A 24,660-nucleotide genomic window follows, 5' to 3' on the forward strand; every position below is an offset into this window, starting at 1 on the left:
AGAGATATGTGTGAAAGACACTGATCCACTGTCTTGTTTCGGGTTTTATTTTATTATTGTCCCTTTCAGTCACCTATGTAAATGCGCTAATTCATTGAACTGGGGACTTCTGCTGTGAACAGCCATAGAAGGCCTAAAGGTTGAGCTGTGATCTAGTCCAAGATTGACTGACTTCCAGGTTGTGTGTGCTTGGGAAAATGTGTGGGGATGTTTGTGTATGTGAACCCATCACAGCTAGCCTTATCACTGCCCTCTGTCTCTGACTCACCCTTCAGAGCGGGCACATGCCAGCCGTTCGCGTGTGGGATGTGGCTGAGCGGAATCAGGTGGCGGAACTCCAAGAACACAAGTATGGCGTGGCCTGCGTGGCATTCTCCCCCAGCTCCAAGTACATTGTCTCAGTGGGGTACCAGCACGACATGATTGTCAACGTGTGGTCATGGAAGGTAAGTGTGCAAGAAGATCAGATTAATGGCAGGAAAAACCCCATTGTGCAAGGCCAGACATGGTCCAGGAATAAACCTGGTTCTCACTCCTTCACACTGGGCTCCTTTTGATGTTCACGAAATCAGGAAGTTGGAGATGGAAGAGATCTATAATATCATCTAGTCCATTCTCAAGGAGACAGTGCAAGATTGTTCCCAAAAGTACGTGACCTCTTCCTGGCCAGTTGGAAGACTGTTAAATTTTTGTCATACTTTGTTTTTTTTAAATTCCAGAGAACTGCTGGCAACCAATTCAAAATAGGGTTGTGGAGGGAGGAGTGGGAACTCTCAGAAACTAGGAATCTGTTTTACCTCAGTTTTGAGATCTGTGTTACAGATGCTGGTGAACAATTTGCTTTTGTTTAGTTTGAGATGGAAAAACCATAAACTGTTGGATGCAGTGATATGTACGTGCTTAGATTAAAAAGTACTGTGAGTGTAGCTGTATGGAGGTGATTGACTGACTGTGGCTGTAATAGTTCTTGAGGGGCAATGTTATGTTGGAGTACAATCCATGCCTTATCTTCTATAAAGCACGGTGTGAATTGCACTGTAAAATATTTTATAATGGTGATAAATAGTTTCTGCTTGGCGGACCTCCGTGTTAGTTAGAGAAGCAGGCAATCACACAAGTTTGAGTTAGCTTTCTCCACCTCTGCAGGTAACCAGTCCTCTCTTACATTTTTATAGCCATATCAGTTGATCTCATAATTTTCAGCTGCAGGTCCATGTTCCCTGGAAATATTATGAACCACTTCATCACCTTTCTCACTCTACAGTTCAGATTCTGTCTTTTCATGATCTTCTCCTATATCAGCTAGTGTATGACCTGCTTCTTTTTCTTGTAGGCAAGTAATGTAATATTAAAACACTGATGTCCTAGTGGTCGCTGAAACCCAGTGTTTAGTCTTCAAGCTCTTCTCAGTGAGGTGCACAAAAATAGTGATTTGAAGATGAATGTATTGTAGTGTAAGGCTGGGATTTAATTAAAAAAAACCCTTGCTGTACCTCAACAAACAAGTTTTTAATTGTCTCTGCTCTCCCACTGTTATCCCTGTGAAGAGAATGACCTAGGTGTGAATTCAAGCTGAAGCGACTAACTTTTGTCTGAAGGAAGCACCCACTAGTTCCTAATGGAGAGGGGCCACAGGAACTACCCTGATGCTGAGGACAGCAGCATTTCCTGTTTGCTTACTTGGTGGGGAAGCTGTGCATAGGGCCCCTAAGTTTGCTCCCAGCAGCACTCCCAGGCCCAGAGTCTTGCCTTGCCCGCTCCCCTGTACCTCCTCTAAGGCCTCTGCAGTGACATGGCTCCTGAGCCAAGGGCAGGCTAGTGTAAAGTGCTGCTAATGGGAGGAAGGGGAAAGTGGGACTCGTGGCTTTCTGAGAGAGGAAAGTGGAATTAAACCATTGATCAGTGTGAGTGTTGGGCTGATCACTGAATACTGCAGGAAGTAGACCAAGAAATTAAACCCAAAAGGGGGCAGGAGAAAGGCAAGATCTTTGAATCCCCCCTCTGCTTCTAATCCATGGAATAACCTTCCCCCAGGCTGATGGAGGAAAAACCCCCCTGCACTCTAACCATTATGTCCAGAAAACAATCCGTTCCATTGCCTTCTTCCCTCAGCACAAAGGGCAGAATCACAGTAGATGTAGGTGCTCTGTCTTTTTCATTAGGGCTGGGCAGAAGCAGCGTGTTCCCTCTCTTTTTGCCCTGTGACTTCCATTTCCACTCCTCAGGTGGAGAGAGCTGTGGTATTTCCCTGTGGAAAATGCCTGTAGCCCATCTTGAGCACTGTACCCCCTGGCTGCCTGGATACTGGAAGACCTTCAGCCAGTGCTGGCCTGAATGTACTTTCAGTGTTTCGAAAGGGAAGTATTTGTTGTTCTGAATGCCCTGTGGTTATGAAATAGCCAAGGTGCAGATGACCTTGTTACTGTAGGCACAAGTGACCTGAGAACCATTATATGGCTAAAACAATGTAGCAGCAGGAATGCATGTAAAAGGGTGATGTCCAAAGTTCTGCAGCACTATAAGTAGTGGACAGAACAGTCCCTCAAGGGGTGGACAACTCCCTCCCTGCCACAGGTCTACCTCCCCCCGACCCAACCCCTCTTGCACCCTTTCCCTGAAGCTCCCTGCCTTGAGCGATATGACCTGGAGGATGACCTGAAGGGGCATGGGGTGGTAGCTGGGATCAGGCCCCCTGCAGTCACTGCAGTGGTGGGAAGCATGTGCCTTGGCCCCAGCTTGCTTCCCTCTCCACTCCTGAGTCCTGCATCGCTCAGGGCAGTAGGGTGGGCCAGGACATCTGCTTCTTGCCACCATGGTGAAGCAGAGTGCAGCGAGTTGGGAGAGGGTGGTAGGGTGTGGTGAAGGCTGCTGGCTCACTTGGGCTGCTGTGGTGAGTGCCCCTTCTGCTGCCCCATGTCAGGTCCCCCATGTAGTTCCACAGGTTGCTGTGGGTCCTGTCTATCGGACAATTGAGGCAGCTGCTGCAGGGTTCTCCAGAGCTCGGGGCCTGCTGTGGCCCCCCCGAACTGCCCTGTTGTTGAGACAACTCCTAGTGGTGGAAGGTTGAGTGGAAGTAGTGGTTCATCCTCCCATCCTGTGTTCGGAAAGATTGAATCTGTGCCTGCCAGGCATAATACTGGTAGCTGAAATGAGCCTTTTTATGCTAAGGCTGTTGAATAAGAGACTCGAGCTATTGAAACCACTGTCTTTCCAGAAAAACATTGTGGTGGCGGCCAACAAGGTGTCCAGCAAAGTGACAGCAGTGTCGTTTTCAGAGGACTGCAGTTACTTCGTCACAGCTGGCAACCGCCACATCAAGTTCTGGTACCTGGATGACAGCAAAACGTCCAAGGTGAGAGCTGGGGACAGAAGGGGTATCAAGAAGAAGCAGTGAGCAAGGGCCTCCTTGGCTTCTATAATGGTATAAGCTTGCGCCACAGGCTGTGGGGAACAGAAGCACCTGGGGCAGAATTGATCTCTGATTTCATACACGAAGGGGCTGACGGTCTTTGACTCTCAAACGCAGCATTCAACATGCCATTTTCCAGTGCCTGTTGTGTCAGGCACCCAAACCCAGGTTTCCCCTGTGCCAGTGCATTGGTTCTGCTGTGCCTGGCATTGGTGGTACTCAACAGCATGTCTACTTCTTCCTGGCGATGCTCTTTGTAGATGTGGTCATGATCTCTGGGCCCATCACACTGCAGGGACTGAGGGTTCTTTAATTTGGATGTGCGTGACTGGAAGTATTAAAGGGCATGTTTCAAAGAATCACGTCATGGCTTCCGCTGCTGCTTTTGGGAGGCCGAATCCCTACGTGCCTGTCTGCGTTGCAAAGGTGCACTCACTCAGGGATAGCCATTCACGCTTCGCACCACAAATCTTCCATGGCACTGTTACGTCAGTGCAGGTTTAGGTCATCAGGCAAGACCCAGCCATCACTATCCCCAAGATTCCTGTGAGTGGGTTAACTGGCCCGGGTCCGCCAATGGCTCTGTCTCGTTTATTTTGCTGCTGTTGATGCTTGCGATGCATTTTACGTGCCCATCTCTTCAGGCTGCTCACAGCTCTCCAGTGTGGGGTGCTCCCTCTCTCTGACAGGTTATTTCTTCTGATAGGTGAATGCCACAGTCCCCTTGCTAGGGCGCTCTGGTTTGCTGGGGGAACTGAGGAACAACTTCTTCACGGACGTGGCCTGCGGAAGGGGTAAAAAAGCCGACAGCACTTTCTGCATCACCTCCTCTGGCCTCCTCTGTGAATTCAATGAGAAGAGGCTGCTGGACAAGTGGGTAGAGCTGAGGGTGAGTCATGGGTCTGCTTCCTGTGTACATCAGTGCCCACTGACATGGGGGAGGGAGCAGCGAGGACATCCCAGGCCACAAGGTGGTGTTAGCAGGGAGAGTTGCTGGCATGTGAGGAGTGCTGGAGACTTCCCCTGCTTCATGGCTTCTAGTGAAGCCTGGCAAGAGCAGCAGTGTGTGCTAGGGAAACCAGAGCCTGGAGAGTCTCTGTGTAAAGGCCAGTTGGGAAAGGGGTTTGTGCATGGGATGCTCTAATTCCCGAAACGTTTCCTCCCTGCAGGCTCAACATTGTGATGTGTCCCCATGGCTGCTGGAAGGCTGGGTGTGGCTCCTTTTGGGAACCCATAAAAGTCACTCCTTAGTTGACCAGGGAGGGAGGAGGGGGTAGCGGCAATGTGTGGGTGGCACTCCATCCCCTCAGGGGCTGTGTAAGCTGTCGCTGCAGCGCCCTCTCCCACCCCCTCCCGGTCCTAGAAGCAGAAGTCTCCATGGGAATCGGATTCAGCTCTCCCTCTTGTGGTGGTATATCCAGACTAGCCTCTTGGGAAAGATTTCAGTATTCAGTTAAAGGGCGAGAACCCAAACTGTAAAGCCAAACGGATCCACGGTATTCAAACCAGGGCAAAATCTTCAAACGCCTCCGCAAGTGAAACCTGTCTTCTCTTCTTCCCTTTCTCCTCTATCCTCTGCCTTTTCCCCTCCTGCTCAGAACACAGACAGCTTCACAGTAAGTGAGAATGAAGCGTTTGCCTTGACCTTGTTCCATTTTGCCTTCGTTTTCTGCCATTTGTACATCTCTCACCAGAGAGCAGAAAAATTCCGCTTCTCCCCCCTTGGCCCTCGCTGTACCAGGAAGCACGTTCGTGTACTCGAATGAGTCGGACTGCATCTTCCCAGTCAATGATGCTGGACATCTCCCCTCAGGAGTACAAGGCAATAAACATTCAGAGCCAGATCCCACTGGTGTACACACACACAGGCCCTCTAAGGTCTGTTGAGCTTCACGAATTTGCCCTAGGAAGTGGTACGTGCTCTTGGTGATGTTTCCTGACTTTCGCTGAGCAGACCCCATGGTAGACCTTGGCTTGGGTTTTCCTCAGCAAGGAAATCCAGAGATCAGGCTTTCCCTTAAATTGTGTGGCTTCATTTCACTTCACTTCATTTCTTGCTAGTCTTGAGTGCTTCATGTTCTGTCATTTACACAGTGAGAGACACCCACTCCTCTTGGTTGATTTTGTGTTCTCCTCAGACCACAGTGGCAAACTGCATCTCTGTGAACCACGACTACATCTTCTGTGGCTGCGCTGATGGCACGGTGCGGATCTTTAACCCTTTGAACCTGCACTTCGTCACTACGCTGCCAAAGCCGCACTTCTTGGGAATGGACATTGCCAGTGTCACGGAAGCCAGGTACCATGGGAGAGATGGTAGGAGACTGCGGGGAGCTTGGATGGGTAGAGCAGGGGCAATGACGACATGTGATTTGTGGTCCTGCCCTGGCCTTGCACACCAGAGATCTTCCTCCATCAGAGTTCCCTCTGCACTGTAAGGAGATTCATAGGCTTTCCCGGGATGTTTTGCTTTATATCGCAGCTTTCCACAGCTGTCCTCTGGCACTGAAGCCTTCTGCCTCACCCTCTAGTCTTTCTTCTCTCTGTCTTGTGTGTTCTGCCTTCTCCTGTCCCTGGTGCCCCCTCACCATCTCCCTGATAAAAGGAGTGTCACTTTCTGAAGCGCAGAGGTTGGCCTTTTAGTGGACCTTGCTAAGTAGATTATTTTATGCATGAGTCTGTGGAGGCTGAAGTTAGAGAGCCCTTCCTTCTTCCCTGCTTGCAGAGGCCTGAGCAACACAAGATCTTCTGTTGCCCTCCTACAGCACTGCCACGAAACAGAGGTCGTCTGGGAAAGCAGTCTGGATGCAAACAAGCACACACACAGCCCCTCAGTTGGCTTCTCACATCCCCAAGTCTGCACAGAGTCACTGAATTTTTTCCCTTGCCTCTCACTACGCTTGGTGTGCAAATGCTCCTTGAGAGTGCTGAATAAGCAGCTCAGACAATGAATTGTCTGCTGCCCAAGGGAGCAGGCTGATATCTCAAGACTGGGGCAGGGAATAGATTTCCTCCAGATTTAAAAAGCTACGTATTCTGGAAGTAATGGCTCGAGAACTCCGATGCACTGGCCCTTTAAAAGCAACCTTTTGTTAGTTTTCACATCTATCCATCTTCTGAAGCAGAGATGATCATCTGACTCCCAAGCAGGCATTTGTTGGGCCGATTGCAATCTTAACTGTGGTTTCTCTTTTGTAAAGAAAATGGGAAAACACAGGAGTCCTTCAGCTACCAGGGCCTGCCACAGCCTCCTTGCGGAATGCCATTCTCAAGCACTTCACAATCCCACAGCCGCATTAATAACCTGGCTTTCGATAGAATCTGGATTGTGCTTGTCTAGCCCCACAGCCCTTCAAGGTTGCACCTTTGGTTTGCACTTGCAAAACTAGGGATTTTCCTTGTAAGTTACTCCATTCTGTTTGGGCCTTCTCCCCACAAGCCCTTTCCCCACACCTCTGTAGGCTGATCTAGGTCGGGGTGGCCAAGTTTTTTTTCATCAGAGGCCATATGGCAATTTTTTACATGTTCTAGGAGCTGGAGATAAACCTGCCACCAGGCTTAACCTGCCCCCCACCCAGGCTTAGCGTCCCACAGCTCCAAACCACACCCCACCCAAAACAAGGATTCACTTACCTTGCACAGGAACTCCATGTGCTGCCCCCCTTTGTTGCTCCTTCACCATCTCCTCTTCACTGCTGCTGTATGGCTCCCCCAGCCCTCTGGCTCCCCATATGTAGAGCATGGCAAAGATAGCTCTCCTCATCCTGCTGTGCTGAAACAATAGGGCTTAGTTTAATTAGCTTAATGGCCATTAAACCAATTTAATTGAGTGCTGCACTTCCAGTGCGGCAGGAGGAGTCAGGCAGCAGTGGTGTGAGCTGCAAATGGCTTGTTAAAGAGCCACATGTGGCTCAGAGCTGCTCAGCTGCCTTCTAAAAATGACACCACTGCCAGCTCCACAGGCTGGATAAAAAGGCTCCACGGCTATGTGTAGGGCACCCTTGATGTAGGTATTCTAAGACTGTAGCTATTACTATCTAGGAACATACCAGCTCAGATGTGGAGGACAAGCTAGCATGTTGGGCTATAGGAGCAGCTTCCATTTTCCTGGGACTGTGGTGGGACTACAAAGGAAGACAAGGTATTAATCACAGCTGTGTGACCCAGAGCCGCTCCAAGAAAAGGGATGTTTTCATAATCTATACCCTTTTCTCAGTGGTTTAGGCATCCCAGCGAATGGGTGTCCGTTGAACTGCTCTGAACAGCAGTGGGGGTGGGGGACGGTAATTCTTGGACATGGAGGTGTTGAAAGGAATTGTTCCTTTGTCTGTGGTGGCGGTGTGTGCCTTTTAATTACAATATGATTGGCTGCTCATATGCGCTCTCTTGGTCTGGGAGCAGCTATGTTTCTGTAATTGGAGAGATCAGTTAATGACAGAGCACTGCTGCTTGTGCCCTAGGAGAGTCCTATTTTATATTATTTGACATGGATTTTTTTCCTCACCCAGTTCTGCCATTTCCCGTCTGGTCAAGTTCTCCCTTGCAGGCTTTCATTAATACTCATTCCTGGTGGGTCCAGCAGGGACACAGGTCCGTCTGTGTTGGGGTCCTCAACCCAAACATGACTTGCAATGGAAAGCTGACCCTGTCTCCCGTGCCACACTGTTCTTGTACTCGCAAGTCATCTCCTCTGCCCAGGCATCCTGTCCCAGCAGACGGTGGATGTGTGGGACACCAGCTGCTTTCTGCTCAGAGCATTCATCATCTCCTCAGACAGTTGCTCACAAGAGCATTGTAGCATTGGAGAGGGTATATTTTGCATGGGCAATACGATCAAGTGGTTAGTCAAAGCATTTAGACTCTAATCCCGGCTCTCCCAGGGTCTCTTGACTTTGACAAAATCGCTTTAATCTGTGACTCACCTTTTCCATGTGTAAAGGTAGGACAGAGTGTGCCCACCTTTGTAAAGGGGTCTGCAGCCTCCATACGCTTTGCAAACAGTCTTCACAATGCCTCTGTGAGAGCAGTAAGTCTGAGCTCCATTTTACAGATGGGGAGAACTAGGCACAGCTGGGGGGGAAGCGATTTGCCCAAGGCCAGATAGCAGTTCCGTGGCTGTTCTGAGAAGAAAACGTGGGTCGCTTCACTCCCATTCCGCTGCTCTAACAAGAACATCATGATTACTGCATTTAAAGAGCATCTCGCTGCTCCCTCCCTCCTTTAAATCTGCTCTGGTTTTTAATGCTATCAGTGCTAGGGGAGGTTAATTGTATCCTCACCTAGGTTTTAGAACTGAAACTGAGCCGAACCTTTATTTGAGATTTTGCAATGTTCACAATCTTTTTTTAAGATAGTTTTTCTTAATATCAGGTGGAGGGAGTACAGGGAGCCTGTTTTTCATATGGCTTGCAGCTCAATTTTGCAGAGCAAAGAGGCACCTTTAAAAATAGCCGAACCACTGATATCTTGTTCAACCCTCTGGAGCTCTGTCCTCTTTAGCTAACACTGTAACCCTACAATCCAGCTCCTTGAGGCCTCCAGTATGATCTTGGTCTCATAGAAATGTGAATACATAACACTGGAATGGACCTCCTGGGTCCTCAGACATGATCTCTTGCCTGTCACAAGCAACTCAGTCAAAGTATCCTGTTCATGAACTCACCGATTTCCACTGTAAAACTAGCCAGCTGGTTTGCCCCTGCTCGTCCTATAGGGAAGGTTCTTTCAGAACATCACTGAAACAGGTGCTCTCCCAGGCCCTGTAATTGCAGATTGTTTAGCAGCGTGGCAGTGCAATGCACCCGGGCTCCTCCATCAGGGATTTTCCTCCATTTAACTTCAGCTTTCATTTTTCCCTCCAGCAGCTGGCAGACTAGGTTACAAGTAGGCGGTCTTGCTGCCTACACTGCTACCTCCTAACGCTATCTGTTTGCGCCCGAGATCTTTCACCGACAGCGGTACTCCTCTCTCCCCTCCTTGCTCCCAGCTGTTGGGCTGGCTCCTCTGTCTACTCCCCAGTATGTGGCAGAGCTAGAGCCTGAATGGAGCTGTGAATGGAGTAGCTGGAGAATGAAGTAGAGGAAATGGAGCCTGGTAGTCAGTCCTTCTGGCCTCTCCCCTTTAGGGAGTTTGGGCCCGTCTTGGGACTTTTATTTTGCAGTGTTGAAAGAAGCTGCTGTACTGATACAACAGATTCAGATTCTCCCCATGCACCCCATGGTTTTTACCTCTCCAACTACTCACTCCACTCCCACACCGTTTTATACCCCTCGGCCTGGACAGCACCTAATTCATCCTGCCCCAGAGGGTTTTAGCTTCAAGTCTTGTGTCCACACCCTCGGAAATTAACCAGATTGTCCTGTCTCTGCACAGCCGTCTCTTCTCTGGTGTGGCAGATGCCAAGTATCCGGATACGATTGCCTTGACATTTGACCCTACCAACCAGTGGCTATCATGTGTATACAATGACCACAGCCTGTATGTGTGGGATGTCAAGGACCCGAAGAAAGTGGGCAAGGTTTACTCTGCTTTATACCACTCTTCCTGCGTGTGGAGTGTTGAGGTAATGACAGGCTAGGAATGATGCCCATGTACTGGGGTGAGGGGCAGTGTAGGAGGGGGGTTTGTGTGTGTGGCTCGGAAGGGGACTCTTTGCCTCCAGGCCATCTGGTTATGGGTGTGTTTAGGGGAATAACTCCATGGTGTTATGTACACCATGCAAGTGTGCAAGTCTCTCCATGCCTGGTCAGAAACGGAGGGAAGAAGATAGGAAAATGGAACAGGCAGGAGATTTTCCTCTGCATTTTTGTTTATCTTCTGACCACTTGTCCTGGATCAGGTCTTGAGAACTCCAGCCACATTCCAGATATTAACTGCCTGTGGCAGGAGACCTGAGCTGCCCTCGTATGCTCTGTGGTAGAACTCTGTTCAGTGATGAGGGTTCCTGGCTCTCTCCCCTCCCATTGTGCTAGAAAAACTTAGAGGGCCTTGTTTACACCACCTTTGTCTAGGTAACGCCACTAAGCATAGCTTGTTTGGCATGAACCCAAAGCTGTGAGTGATTCTAGGTAGGTGGAGTTCCTACTGCCATTTGATATAAACAGGACAGTTGTCCAGTCTGGCCTTGATTTGGAACTTGCTGCTGCTAACCAGAACACCAGTTTCACTTGTGAGTTGTTTGCTGCACATATTTAGGTGTATCCTGAAGTGAAGGACGGCAACCAGTCGTGCCTGCCCCCAACCTCATTCATCACCTGCTCTTCCGACAACACCATCCGGCTATGGAACACTGAGAGCTCCAACATCCATGGCACAGCTCTGTACCAGAACATCCTTAGCCATGTGAGTCCCCAGATGCTGCCGGGGCCTTTTGATTCTGTTTCTCCTCTTACACAGGAGTGTCCATGGTAGGGCTCACGGGTTATGTCAGGGGAGATGTAACTTCTGGCCTGGGAAGGGCAGGGGCAGGCCAATTGCAAAGAAAAATAATAGGTGTCTTAGGAGCTGGTATTCCCGGACAGATTGTTGTTTCACCGACTCTCGTCTCTTCTGGAGCTTCTCATTCCAGGTGCTTTGGAAGGCAATGTAACTGTTTTCACCCCAGTGCCCCACTCTGTCATGCTCCTGATTGTCAGGGTTGATGAAAGGGTGTTCTGTGGAAATTGGGCCTCGGGATTCAGAACAATTTGACTTTCATTTTCCTCACCATGGATGAGGAGGGAGAAGAAAGCAGAAGAATCTCACGTGGCTAGAGTCTCTTGTTAGTTCTAGTAACTTGGTTCTGTATTAGTTGTGTGACCTGTCTGAGCAATCTGCAGTCATACAGACTCCTGCCTATTTTGCAGTAGGGATTCCTAATGATTTGGCTCCTCTCACGTTACCACAAAATGTGATTAACACTTGGAGTCATGTTAGTGTTAATAACTGGAGCTGTTCCCACCCCACGCCCCCATTCGAGTGCCCGCTAGCCCTGAGCTGTCTCTGTGGCACAGGAAAGGCTGCATGTTCCCAGCCCCGATGCTGCTTGTTTTATCCAGCTCCCGTAGAAGGTTCATTGTGTGATGTTGCTGTGCAGCCTCTTCCCCACACCGCTTCTCTCTGCTCTCCCCTTCCTTCCTACCCGCCTTGAGTAGCTTGCTGCTGTGGGCCTCGCTCTCAAAGGGGCCACCTTACCTATTACTGCCACTCAAAGGACCCCATTGGCCATCACTCCAACTGCGTGCGCCCTCTGCCTGCCGGTGCTTGGCTTTGATACTTAACTGGCCTCTTCTTTCTTCCCAAGGACCTGATGAAAATTATCTATGTGGATGGCAACACGCAGACCCTGCTGGACACAGATTACAACTCTGCTGGGAACACAGACAAGGCTGACGTCCAGGCCTTGGACATGAAGGTGGGGATTCGCACATTGTGTGTGAGCCCCAATGGAGAGCACCTGGCGTCAGGCGACAGGATAGGCACTCTGAGGTAACTCTGGGGCTTCTTGAAGAGAGTTAGGATGGAGCTGGCGTAAGGACTAGTTTGGGTGTCTCGTTCTCTAGTTCCACTTTCACTATGAAATCCATCTCTGTCCTATTTCAGGATCCATGATTTGCAGTCCCTAAGGGAAATGCTGAAGGTGGAAGCCCATGACTCAGAGATCCTCTGCCTGGAATACTCCAAATCTGACACAGGTAAGATAGGGTAGAACCTTTTATTCCAATACATTATTTGTGCATTCCTTATGACGTTCTGGCTTGTGTATGTGTTGCTGAACGGCTCCATTCTGACCATTACGTGTAATGACTGCCTGCTGGTGACTTGCTTTGTTACCTCACAGAATAGAGGCCTGTAACACTGCAAAAAAGGGACGGGTTTGAAGCAGGCTTCCTCTTGCTGTTGTATAGACACAGGCAGATACCAATCATTACTTCCCCTATTGCAGTTGGGAACCCTGAGGATGTTTCCTTGTGCAAATCCGTTTACTTGCTTTAATCCATGATGATCTTCTGTAGCTTAACTTGAGAGGGTGTTTGAAACCCTGACCAAAGGAGCACATTCCTTCTCTGTGATGTTTCTGCTCTCTTGTTAAATCGATCATAGGGTTGAAGCTCTTGGCCTCAGCCAGCCGTGACAGACTGATCCATGTCTTGGATGCTGGGAAGGAGTACAGCCTACAGCAGACGCTAGATGAGCACTCCTCTTCCATCACAGCTGTGAAGTTTGCAGGTAGATGTGTTTAACCCTTTAATCACGGGGTGCAGATGAAGCTGCTTTCTCCTCCCCTTACATAGCTTGAATTCTTGCTCAAAGGCAAGAAAAACCTTTATCCTTTTCCCTCCAGAATCAACTATCTCCATGATGGGCCTGCTGGCTCACTGAGGCTGATGTGGCATTTATTGTGGGCGCCTTCGGAGCGAGGCGGGTGGTAGTGGAGGCTGCTCTCTGTCTAGGAAATAGAGTGCTTCTGCTGCCATGTTGTACCATCCCACCGGTCTGATGTACAGGAGCAGGCTTGTGGGGTAGCTAGAACGTCATCTCATCCATTCTTCTTTGGCTTCCTCTTAGTTGTTTACTGACCTTTCTTTTTTTTTTTTTTGTCCTCCCTCTTGCTTTCTTCCAGCCAACGATGGGAAGGTGCGGATGATCAGCTGTGGAGCTGATAAGAGCGTCTATTTCCGCACTGCGCAGAAGGTAACAATGATGGCCATCCGGGGCTTTTTTCTGTAGCCACTGCACTGAGGAGGTTGGTATGGGAGCAGAGTGTGTGGGAGCTTGTTGCTGTTTCCATCACAGCCTCTCCCTGTGTGACGCTGCATGAGATTGTGGGACCTGCTGACTGTGAGGAAATGCCCGCTGCCCCAGCCTCTCCCAGCAGGAGTCACTGTAGGGAGCACGTCGCTTGCCCTAGCAAACGTTGCTGTAGGGAATGGTATAGGGACAATGGCTGTGGGCAGGAGTTCATTACGCCTCCAAGCTCTGCCTCTCCCAGCAGGAGTCGCTGTGGGGCGTAGTTTGCTTGCGCAGGTGAGCGGTTTGGGGCGAGTCAGGCACGTGTAGAAGTGTTTTATGACTGGTCAATTACTTGGCCTGCACTAATTTTTTTTTATCCCCTGTGCTCAGATGGGCGATGGGATCCGATTCACTCGGACACACCACGTGGTTAGGAAGACCACTCTGTATGACATGGACGTCGACCCCAGCTGGAAATATGCTGCTATTGGCTGTCAAGACCGTAACATCAGGTTTGTTCACATGCTGCTGTATTTTAGTGGAAAATCCCAGGTGGTGGACAGTGTTGGGTGGTCAGGGTGGCACCACTGCTGAAATAGAAGCTTTGTCCCCCCTACCTCTAAATATAACCCACCTCTATGCGTGGACCACCACAGCTGTCTTAGTGCTGGGACAGCCCAGTGGAGTTTGGTTAGTGTCACTTGTAAAATGTGGCCAATGAACGTACTGAAGTGCCCCCAAGTGCTCTTCTGATTTGCCCCATCAGTTTCCCGGTGTTACGTACTCAGCATTTTACCAGCACGAGGCTCAAGAAAGTGAGTGCTGATTCAAACCCATGTATTTGACGTGGTGCTAAACAGTGTGCTCTCTCCTAGGCTGTTTCTCTAACTATTTGGATGGTTGTGGGCTTCATGAATTTTGGCCAAGCTAATTCTGCTCCCCTTGAAGCAGCCACCTGTCCCACCTCCTGCCCTTCTGTTCCATACAGGGCCTGTGCAGCACAGCCTGCCAGGGTAGGGAAGGAGGGAGGCTTGGGAGAGGAAGCCTAAAACAGCACAGGAATGGGATGTGTTCTGGCTTTTGTTCCCCTCAGGATTTTCAACATAAGCAGTGGGAAGCAGAAGAAGCTGTACAAGGGGTCCCAGGGTGAAGACGGCACCCTCATTAAAGTAAGACCTCCAGAATTTCTGGCATGATGTACTTTGTCTCACCTACTGCCCCTTCTACACACTCGTTAGTCCATTTGTTCGTTCGTTCTTTGTCTGTCTGTCTCTCTCTTTTCCTGGCTCTTTGAAGCTGAATTACTTCTCAGGTAAGTGAGATCCAGGATATATTTTGGCACATGGCTTTTTCCCCTCTGAAATGCTAATGTGGACTACGGATAGCATTTATTAATGGATTTTTTGCTCTTAGATACCAAGTACCTGTTAAACAGCCTGTCCTAGGCTCTGCGCTCTCAAGGCATTCCTTTACAAATGCAGTTGTATCCAAGACAGACTCAGGCAGCAGCTGCTCCTCACCCCATGTGCATGTAACGATTTGCTAATGCTGAAATCTGGTTCCAAGACTGCTCACCACACATAGGCACAAATATTAACCCTTATGCCCCACTCACAGTTCGGGTAAACACACCTGGGCTAATTCAGTCCAGAGTGAGGGCAAATGAATAATTGTTTTGTTTAATCGCTCTCATTGTATTTCAAGTGATGCACTGGGTCACATTCTCTGGTGGTCTAAACTGGCCAAGCTTCATTGAATTCAATGCACCTGCAGCAATATTTTTCAGAGGAAAAATCTGTTCAGTGGGCTGCTGCTTGCAGGGATCGAGGTCGTTTCCTCCTTTTGGCTTTGGAGACACTTGCCGGCACTGTCATACTACCTGTAAGGCTGTCTTTGGACTCTTGCCTCAGCTTTATTTTCCTTGTCGTTCCTTGCCCATTGATGGGAAGCCTGGATTTGATTGCTTTCTCCCTGAGCTCCACTGGGGATGAGCCCATTCCAGCCCTTTTGTTTGTTTGATTTAAGCCATAGAAATGTGAAACCAAGGAAATGACCCGGTGCTGCCAAGGAAGAGAGTTTCAGACGAGCGAGAGGCTTAGGGAGAGATTAAACTCCACAGTGCTCATGCTGAAACACCCTGCTGTCCTGAAGGATTGGAACACCTCCTGAGCTGAACGCTGCATAGGAGGGATCCATGCAGGCTGGTCTCTGCACCTCTGCTCTGGGACACAAGGCCCACATGGTTCCTAGCCCTATACCTCTCCTGATGCATGGGACGGGTGGGGGGATGAGCCCTGAGGAAGGAATCCTGTGATCTATTTCAGATTTGAACTTGTCAAGTTGAAGAGCCAATTTGCTAGAGGCTAACACAGCATGCCTGGGGCCGCTTTTTTTATAGTCGGTCATTTGCTTTTTGGTTGATTATTTCTGTGGGGCTAGGCAAGCGAGTAACGTGATTCATGGGCACTGATGCATTGCAACAAATGAGAAGCTTGCACATTCACCCCCCCCTTTTTTTTTTGTGCTTTTTGTTCAGACAGGCGACTACACTTTTTGTCTTCAATTACTATAATTTTCCCTTCCGCTTTACAAGCCAAGGCACTGCTCTTTCTTTTCTTGCTACTTAATTCTTTGCAGTCCCAAACAATGAAATATAACTGATAGTTGGTATTTTTTTTAAAAACATCCAATACATATCTGCTTCTCCTGATGCAGAGAGAGTGCATTGGTACTAATAAATTACAGCAGCATGAGAACTTTTCAATTTTTCAGCCTATGCTATATTGTTTAGAGGCTCATTGCATAACCAGCTAATAACTCTCGTTTGGAGTCTGAGGTCATACCTAGAACTGGAATTTTAAAAAAGAATCCAATAAAAAATATGTAATCTAAACCCGAATAACTGAAATTGTCACCACTAGTTTAAAAAAAGCACACCCTCACCAATTCAAAACTTTATTACTCTTGCTTTTCTAAAGTTCGTCAAAGCATATATCGTAACAGCTCCAGAGTAGAGGCTGTGGGGGTGGGGAGTCATAGCAATTGCAGAAATGCAGTAGCAGACACCTTGACAAGTCATTTGAGTTTTTTATTGCATTGCTTTTTTTTTTATCGGGCAAAGTGGATTACAGAAGCTGGAGGTTTCATGATCGACTAGTGTAAGTTCTCAACAGCACCAGACTCATGGCTAGTTTCCGTGTTGGTTTTGGATCTAGGATCTTAAAGAGATTTTTGTATTTTATGTAACGTTTCCCAGCGATAATTTGTGAGCCTGGGTAGTGTTCAACTTCAAAGGAACCCGGATCAACTGGGAATAATGGACCCTAAAACAATAATTTAAGGGTGTTATTGGTGGGCTGGGGGCGCTTCTGAGCAATCAGATCAATCTCAGATTGAGCTCAAGGTGATGGGAGGGATTTTGATTTTTGGCAATGAAGCTAGATGTAATTCTTGGAAGGGATTTGACAAGTGGGTCAGGGGCTTGTCATGAGGTTGGTGAATAGTTTGGCAACTGAGACGGGACATGAATGAGAATCGTATTATCTAGCTGAAATTCCCATAATTCTGGTGTATAGCTGATTAAAAGACTACTCAAAGACTGGTTATGAATGGTTTGCTGTGAAGTTGGCAGGACGCAGACAGTGAGATCCCACAGGGATCTGCCATGGTTCTGATATTCAGTATTTCCACTGATGACTTAGATGATGGAGTGGAGAGTACACTTACAAAACTGTAGTTGACATCAAGCTGGGAGGGGTTGCAAGCACTTTGGAGGACCACATTAGAATTCAAAATGATGACCCATTAGAGAACTCATCTGTAATCAGAGATGAAATTCAGTAAAAGTGCAAATTACTGGAGATAGAAAAGAAAAAAAATCGAAATGGGAAATAAATGGCCAAGTGATAGTACTGCTGAAAAAGATCTGGGTGTTACAGTGGAACACTTGTTGAATAGGAGTTGTCAATGTGATGCAGATGTGAAAAAGGCAAATATTTTTGGGGTGTGTCAACTGGTGTGTTCTATGTGAGACATGGAGGTAATTGTCCTGCTGTATTTGGCATTGGTGAGGCCTCACTGGGAATATTGTGTCCTCTTCTGGGTGCCATGCTTTCAGAAAGATGTGGAGTAATTGGAGACGGTCCAGAGGAGAGCGACAAAAACGTCGGAAGGCTTAGAAAACTTGACCCAGGAGGAAAGGTTGAAAAAACTGGCTTGAGAAAAGAAGACTGCAGGAAGACCTGATAAGTCTTCAAATATGTTAAGCCCTGGTAACAAGAGGAGGAGGGTCAGTTGTTGTTCTCCATGTCCACTGAAGGTAGGGAAAGAAGTAATGGGCTGAATCTGTGGCAGCAGGGCCTTAGGTTAGAAAAACTTAAGGACAGTTGAGCTCTGGAAGGGACTGGAGATTATGAAACCACTGTGATTGGAGGTTGTGAAAGAACATGTTAAGCTGGCATCTAGTTTTGCCTCAGGGAACTAAGTGGGAACAGCCAAGCAGGGGCAGGCCATTATCTGGCTAGATATGTTGAAACTAGAACAAAAAAATGCAGCTTTTCAGTATACAGTAATTGCCCTGATTCTCTTTTGGAGTATAAAGTCTGGGGTGACGCTAAACCTGTCTTTCTGTGGTGTGCGTGTGCCCTTCTTTCTGGCATTCTGGGCATTTCTTGTGCATCTGCCTAAGATACTTTCTCACCAGCCATTTCTGCTTCCTGTACTTGTCAACCAGGTGCAGATGGATCCCTCAGGTCTCTACATTGCAACTAGCTGCTCTGACAAGAACCTCTCCATCTTTGACTTCTACTCTGGCGAGTGTGTGGCCACAATGTACGGGCACTCGGGTGAGTCACAGAAGCTTAAGGAAATGACTTTTTGCTGCTGGTTATATAGTGGCAGGTAGTGCTGGCCAAAGTTTCACGCAGAATTCAGGACACTTTGAACTGGTGATTCAGTTTTCAATTTGGACAAAAAAAAAACAAAAAAACCCCAAAAAAACAAACAAAGGAAGGGGAAAAAAAGAAACAAAAAAACCAACCAAATATAGCCAAACAAACAAAACCCTGTCTTGGAAATGTTTAGGGTTTTTTGCCCAGTTCAGGAGCTGGCTGAAATTTTGATGATCAAAAATTTTTTATTGAACTTGCAATCTGTTGAATTTCAAAACTCTCATAAAAATTCGGCAGAACAGAATTTCTCTTCCACTTCAAGTGGACTCTAAACCAGCCACTCCTTTCCCAGAGAATCATAAGCTTCTCTACAATGTGTCTCAATGTAAACCAGAAGAACCGCTTTCCAAGGTGAGCAGGTTGCTCTTTCAGTTGTGGACTTCCCCACACTATTCTACATCAATAAATCTTGACTCAGACTTAGAGTGACCAACTTAGATGGGTATCGCTGCGTAGATACCCAGTCACTGGGTGTCTCAGCTCCAGGCAGCTATGGTGGAGTTAGTCACTGTCTGTGTACGGAGTGGAGACCAGTAAATTACATTTTGCCAGTGATCTGTGCTGCGCAGAGGTATATTTCGGAGGCATTGATCTTGTATTCTATCTTACACAGAGATTGTGACTGGGATGAAGTTCAGTAATGACTGCAAACACCTGATCTCTGTCTCTGGTGACAGGTAAGCATGGCATTTGCTGTTGTGATGTTAACTCCCTCTCCTTCAAGAGTAGAGTGATGGTCTGTGGTTTTGGGCCACCTCGTGCAGGAATTAAACCACCAAGCAGGAGGAGCACAAACATTCATGCCACTGCAGTACTACAATTTCCAGAGTAATTGCTGTGCTTCCTGGATCCCAAACAGGTGCTGTACAGCCCAGGAAATCTTAACGGGTAGAGCTTTGTGCTAGCTTCCTTTTGGTGTAAATGGTGCATGTATGTAAGGTACCTGCCACAGTGGCTGCCTTGTATTCGAGGGCTGGGTCTACTACTTGTTAGCTCTCCTTGGAATGCAATTTTGCCCTAATAGGGACTATGTCTAGACTAGAAGGTTTTGTTGACAAAGCCTTCGGAGCCACCAGATTCCCAAGGGCGTTCTATCAACAGTAAGCTAGCAGAACACAGCTCTTTTGTCAACAGCTGTACCCTGCTTGTCATGAGGAAGAGCACCTCTGACAGAAAACCAGACTGGACGTTCCAGGTGACTTTCTGTCGACAGAAAGGGCTTCTGGGATACCGGAGAGCCCCGTCTGCTTTGCTTCTGCTTGGCTGTTTTGCCGATTAAAGTGGCTGGGCAGTTCAGCCACTCTCTGCTGACAGAGTGGATTGCTCTTTCGATCCGCTTTTGGTGGTCTGGCCACAATCTGGCATCACAAGTTTTGTTGCAAAATATCTTCTGACACAAACTTCTGGCAACAAATCGCTCTAGCCTAGACATCGGCAGGGAAAAGTCAGCCATGGCATAGCTCCTCAACATCTTTCAGCACATAGTGGCCTGGAGAGGGGTGGTGCAAACTGCACCATTCTAAATGGAGGGAAAGCAGTAGCGCTCTGTCGAAACTCTGGGAAGCATCATACTTCTGAGGCAGTGGTGCCTGTTTGGAGCTTCTGCAAGGATCAGAGCAATTCTTCACCTTCCTCTAATCAAAAATAATGAGAAATCTCTTGGCACGTTGTAGACTAACAGATTTTTTTGGAGCTGAAGCTTTTGTGGGGCAAGACCGGCTTCGTCAGATGCATCTGCCAAAGTGGGTCTTTGCCCACGAGAGCTTATGCTCCGAAAAAATCTGTTAGGGGCCACGAGACCTCTCATTGTTTTTGCAAATACAGACTGACATAGCTACCCCTCTGATATTTCCTCTCATCATGGCTGTGCTTTATAGGCACAGTCTGACTGTTCGTGAGAGAAGTATTTTGTTCTTTAGATGTAACAGTGTTCTTAAATGGCTTAAGTGTAGGTTCTTGTGTGTTAGAGATGTGCCCTTTTCTGCATTTTATCACTCAGTTGGTTCTGGATTTCCATAAACTGTAAATCACCTTCTCTTCTCCCTTCACTATTTCCCTTGTGTGTATAATGGGGAAGTGTGCTTTTCTGTTGTTGTTGTCTTAAATGTTTATCTAGCATAGTCCATTTACGCAATACAGTTTGTTATTTTTGGAACAAAGTAAATGTGAGGGAAGCGTGTGGAGGCTAATGATTGGTTTCAGGCCCTTGAGCAGGACGGTAGATGGCATGAAGCAGTGGGTGAGAAAAGGAAGTTCAGATAATTAAAGCAAGAGGATTGAGTGGGGCACAGAGGAAAGAAGAATAGGAGAAAATTGTGGCTGAGGAGTAGGTGGGGAAAGTATATGCAGACCTGTGTGTCCCGAAACTCTGTGATGTTGCCTATGAATTATCTAGGTTTGATCTGTCCTGGTGGGGTATTTCATGACCAGGCTTAATCTAGTTTTCTCAGTTGTAATTCATGCTGTTGATGTCACATCCAGGAATTATAACAGTTTGTTTTTATGTGTATGTGTGAGAGAGCTGCCCCGTGAAGGGAAGCAGCTGGTCAGCTCGGGGTGCCTTATCTCCGGACTGCAACATCTCACAGCTTTGACTCTACTGTTTAAAAAATAGGCTGGGGAATTTCCAGTGCTCTGGAGGGGTCTGCGTGAATACTCACGGTTTCAGTAACTGGGAGTGATGCTCCTGAAGCTCGGTACCAGAAGAGCTGGCCAGAAAACATGTCTGTATTGTGAAAAATGTTGAGGTTGTAAAAAATGTTCTTTCCTCTAAAGAGCAAAAATTAGATATTTGAGTTTTAATTAAAAAATTAGACACACACACACACAAGTGCCCACTCTAAGCCAAGAACAGCCAACAGAGGGGTTTCTATGGCACTTCCTAAAGAGACTCTCTGGTTCAAGTCCCTTTTCCAAATTGGGCAGAGCAAGGACTTGAACCCAGGTCTGTGATTTCCCAGGTGAGAGCCCCAAGTACAAGAAATTCCATTAAGGACCTGAGAAACTTTCCCAATGAATTGTGAGTTGAACCAATACATTTCCATGAGAAAAAGTTTTGTCAACACTTCTTAAATTAGCTGTGGCTACCGTGCCCTGCGGTACCAAGATTTTCTACAGAACTGTTCTACCCTGCTGGGATCTATGTAAGGCTGCACTTAAGGACAATTTGGAATCTTCAGGTTTTGTGGACTGGGGCTCTCCGTTTGCTTAGCAGTGTTCCTTGCATCTTTCTTGCTTGTTGCATCTATGCTCTGCAGACTGTATTGGCTTCTTTTCATTTCCAGGTGCACCTTAATTTGCGTTGTGAGCCTGCATAGCACATATTAGCTTGATGGGGGCGGGGGTCGAGTCTAGGAATCCTCCTAAATCCTGCTTAAGGCGAACAGGCATGCAGCCCTTTGATGATAGTACCATCAGTTCACTCTTTTTACCTCACTATAATTAGACCCATGCTGAAGGGAGCGGACAAGGGGAATTCATTCAGAATTAGAAGAGGTTGACCACCAGTGAAACGCAGGTCCTTTTTCTCCCTGCTAATGGGATGTGCCGTGAGGATAGGATGCTCTGTAGTGTGAGGAGCCCCATAGTTTTTGTGTCCTTTAAAGGTTTTTTTTTTTTTAAGCACTTATTCTTGTCACATCTAAGTGCTACATAGAAAAGTTAACAAACGTGCAGTATCTTGTCCATGTCCCCAGAAGAGGAGCTTCAAAAGCATCTTTTGTGAACAGAAAAGTGTCTTCCGTCAAAGAGCCTGGGGTGGGACAGGAGCTTCCCTACTTACCTAATTCCTAAGTGCTCTTTCCTCACTTCCAGCTGTATCTTCATTTGGCGCCTGAGTTCTGAGATGACTATCAGCATGCGGCAGCGACTTGCTGACATGAAACAAAGAGGGAAGCAGGTGGAGAAATCACCGCCACACAAAACAGCTGGACTTGTCAGGTAAGAGGTGCGCGGGGGAGTGGGGAGTGCAGATCGGGAGACAAGGGTTGCCTCATCTCCAAAACCGAGATCTACTGGCACTGGAAAAGGTTCAGAAAAAGACAACAGAAATGGTTAGAGGTTTGGATGAAGAGAGATTGAAAAGAGCAGGATTTTTCATCTTAGGAGACTAAGGGTGGATTTGATTAAAGGGCTATGAAATCTTGACTGGTGTGGAAAAAGTGAATAAAGCAAAGTTAATTTTTCTCATAACATAAAATGAAATGAATGGGTAGCAGGGTTAAAGCTAACAAAAGGAAGTGTTTCTTCACGCAGCGTATGGTTGGCCTCTGGAACTCCTTGCCAGAGGATGTTGTGAAGACCAGGACTTCAACAGGGTTTTAAAAAGAGCTGGACCTTTCATGGAGGTTAGGTCCATCAATAGCTATTAGCCAGGATTGGTAGGCATGGTGTCTCTAGCCTCTGTTTCTCAGAGACTGAAAACGGATGACAGGAGAGGGAACACATGGTGATTATCTGTTTTGTTCACTGCTTCCGTTCGTTGGTCATTGTTGAAAGACAGGATACTGAGATAGATGGAGTTTTGGTCTGACTCTGTATGGCTATTCTTATGTATTTGTGGGCCTAGGTACTCGTTTGTATGGGGCATTGAAATGCTGTTTTGGGATAAATGTTGTTCCCTTGTCAAGAGTATTTTTTCTTTCAGCTTCTCTTACTACTCGTTTGTTGGTTTTACGCTGGTTTCTCGTGCTGCTTGTTCAGCATCTCTGCATTTTTGGGTTTAAAACTTGACTCTGATCAAATGCCAGGGTACACACAGCATCACTTCATTCCATCTTGTGATCTGTACTGAACGTCACAAATCTTTAATGCCGAGCATGGTGTCAGAAATCTAATTTTCAAAGCCATGCAGAGACAGGTACATAACATCCTGTCAAAGTGAACTTGGTAATTTATGGCTAGACATCTCTGGATCTAGGTTAAAAACTGAAGGCTAGAGTTATGCAAAGATTATCCTGGAAAAAAACCTGACATTTAAATGGCATTGTGGTGTAGATGCTCTCTTTTTTTTTTTTTTTTAAAAAACAAAAAAAACCCACCACTGGCACACATTAAAGAGCTGCTGTATTCATTAACTTCACCCTAGGAGTGCAGGTTTCTGGGAGAGTCACATTAAAAAAATATAAATCCAGGGGAATGACTTTTGCTGGCCAGTCCAGATTTTTTTTTCCTCTTACAGTAAACAAAACATGTCTAAAAATAAACCCCACAAACTGGAAACTCTGGAACAGATCTAAAATTATCCAGTAATCCTCCTCTGAAAAGAGGGGCTCTTGCGTTTTTCAACCAAAACAAACTCAGCTGGGAGGACTGCCTGGGCTTTTAGGGTGGCTGGTCAGCTCAGTGTAAAATATGTGACTCCATGAGCTGACACTGTTTTGGGTGTCTGTGTCTGTGTGTGAATATCTACAGCCCTGAGGAGGCTCACTGGGTAGCTAAATGGGAATTAAATCTTTTAGAGATTTTGAGGTTCTCTCTCTCTCTCCTCTTCAAATGGCTGAATTAAAATCTGGATGTAAAAGTGCCAAAGCAAAGAAGGTCTTAAGGTCTTGTCAGACTGGTTGTTGGCAAGAATTCTAAGCCACTCTGCTCCCAGTGGGAGGGGAAGTTATAGGAGAAAAAAATCTCAGCATATTTTCACTGAACATAGACTAAGTTTGCCTTTCCTTGAAGTTCGTCCTGCCTGACTTGCATGCAGTAAGTATTCTGGGATGCCTCAATATTGAGCCATGAAGCTGCCTTTTCTAGCCAAAATGCTAGAGCTATAAAGCAATGTGCTTTTTATAGCAGACTCTCCATCATTCCAGCAGCTGCAACTTTGCCTTATTGAGGCGCAGTCTGTGACGGTCGCTCCCACTTTCATTCAGCACTAGGTGAGGCTTGTCTGTGTCACATTCTCTTGCTGGAGGCCTGAATGGGTGTCACGCTGGCACAAACAATTTGGAAAACTTGTTTGGTGACCTCTTGGCTAGTCTGGAACATTTTTGGTTGGTCAGCTTTAAAGCTTGTTTTCAGTTTTGACCTGTGAGTACAGTCACTGGATATTGGCAGTCGCTTCCAGAGCATTTTGGATTGCTGGTTGGATTGGAAGGGGGTTGCCCATTGGTTTGGAATCACTGTGTATGGAGCAGAGGAACTGAGGGTCTTGAGTAAGATTCCTTGTTTTACAGATATGTAGTATCTGCTCTTGGTTTGTCTTCAGAATCTGTGTATAAGTGACTGTACAGAATTGGGTTGCTTCTTGAGGTTTAAGAGCATTGTCTTGGATGTGTTTTGTTTTTTTTAGGTACAATGTCCACAGAAGCAGTAAGATACTCTGCCACCAGAGATATGTCTCTCTTTTAGGAGACTCCCTTCAGAACTGTGTTACTTTCACTTATGGGAGGAAGCCATGGAGGTGATCTGCTTCACCAGCTCCCTGGGGTAATGCCTCCATGTTCTGAGGTGGTCACAGGATGTTTGAACAAAATAGGAGGGCCTCAGAATGCCGGGGAATCAAGAGCACCGATTAGGCAATGGGTTGTTGATGCCTTCTAATTTAAAATAAGGCTGGGACTATCCATCTGTGACTGGCAGAGTGTGAGCTGAGCC

The 24,660-nt window shown here is 47.1% G+C and overlaps 1 protein-coding gene across 1 annotated transcript in view; it reads left to right on the forward strand.

Moving 5' to 3' along the window:
• Window positions 1-24,660, forward strand: part of MAPKBP1 (mitogen-activated protein kinase binding protein 1) — a 136,120-nt gene that overhangs the window by 82,713 nt on the left and 28,747 nt on the right. The window contains exons 6-20 of the mRNA XM_074997048.1: window positions 276-446; window positions 3,215-3,352; window positions 4,116-4,298; window positions 5,548-5,708; window positions 9,782-9,971; window positions 10,604-10,750; window positions 11,691-11,875; window positions 11,990-12,081; window positions 12,491-12,616; window positions 13,011-13,081; window positions 13,511-13,632; window positions 14,214-14,289; window positions 17,853-17,964; window positions 18,683-18,746; window positions 21,883-22,008. Coding sequence (XP_074853149.1) covers window positions 276-446; window positions 3,215-3,352; window positions 4,116-4,298; window positions 5,548-5,708; window positions 9,782-9,971; window positions 10,604-10,750; window positions 11,691-11,875; window positions 11,990-12,081; window positions 12,491-12,616; window positions 13,011-13,081; window positions 13,511-13,632; window positions 14,214-14,289; window positions 17,853-17,964; window positions 18,683-18,746; window positions 21,883-22,008 — 1,964 coding nt within the window. The remainder of the gene's footprint in view (window positions 1-275; window positions 447-3,214; window positions 3,353-4,115; window positions 4,299-5,547; window positions 5,709-9,781; window positions 9,972-10,603; window positions 10,751-11,690; window positions 11,876-11,989; window positions 12,082-12,490; window positions 12,617-13,010; window positions 13,082-13,510; window positions 13,633-14,213; window positions 14,290-17,852; window positions 17,965-18,682; window positions 18,747-21,882; window positions 22,009-24,660) is intronic.

This window comes from Carettochelys insculpta, chromosome 6 (assembly GCF_033958435.1).
Source record: "Carettochelys insculpta isolate YL-2023 chromosome 6, ASM3395843v1, whole genome shotgun sequence".
Taxonomy (NCBI): domain Eukaryota; kingdom Metazoa; phylum Chordata; order Testudines; family Carettochelyidae; genus Carettochelys; species Carettochelys insculpta.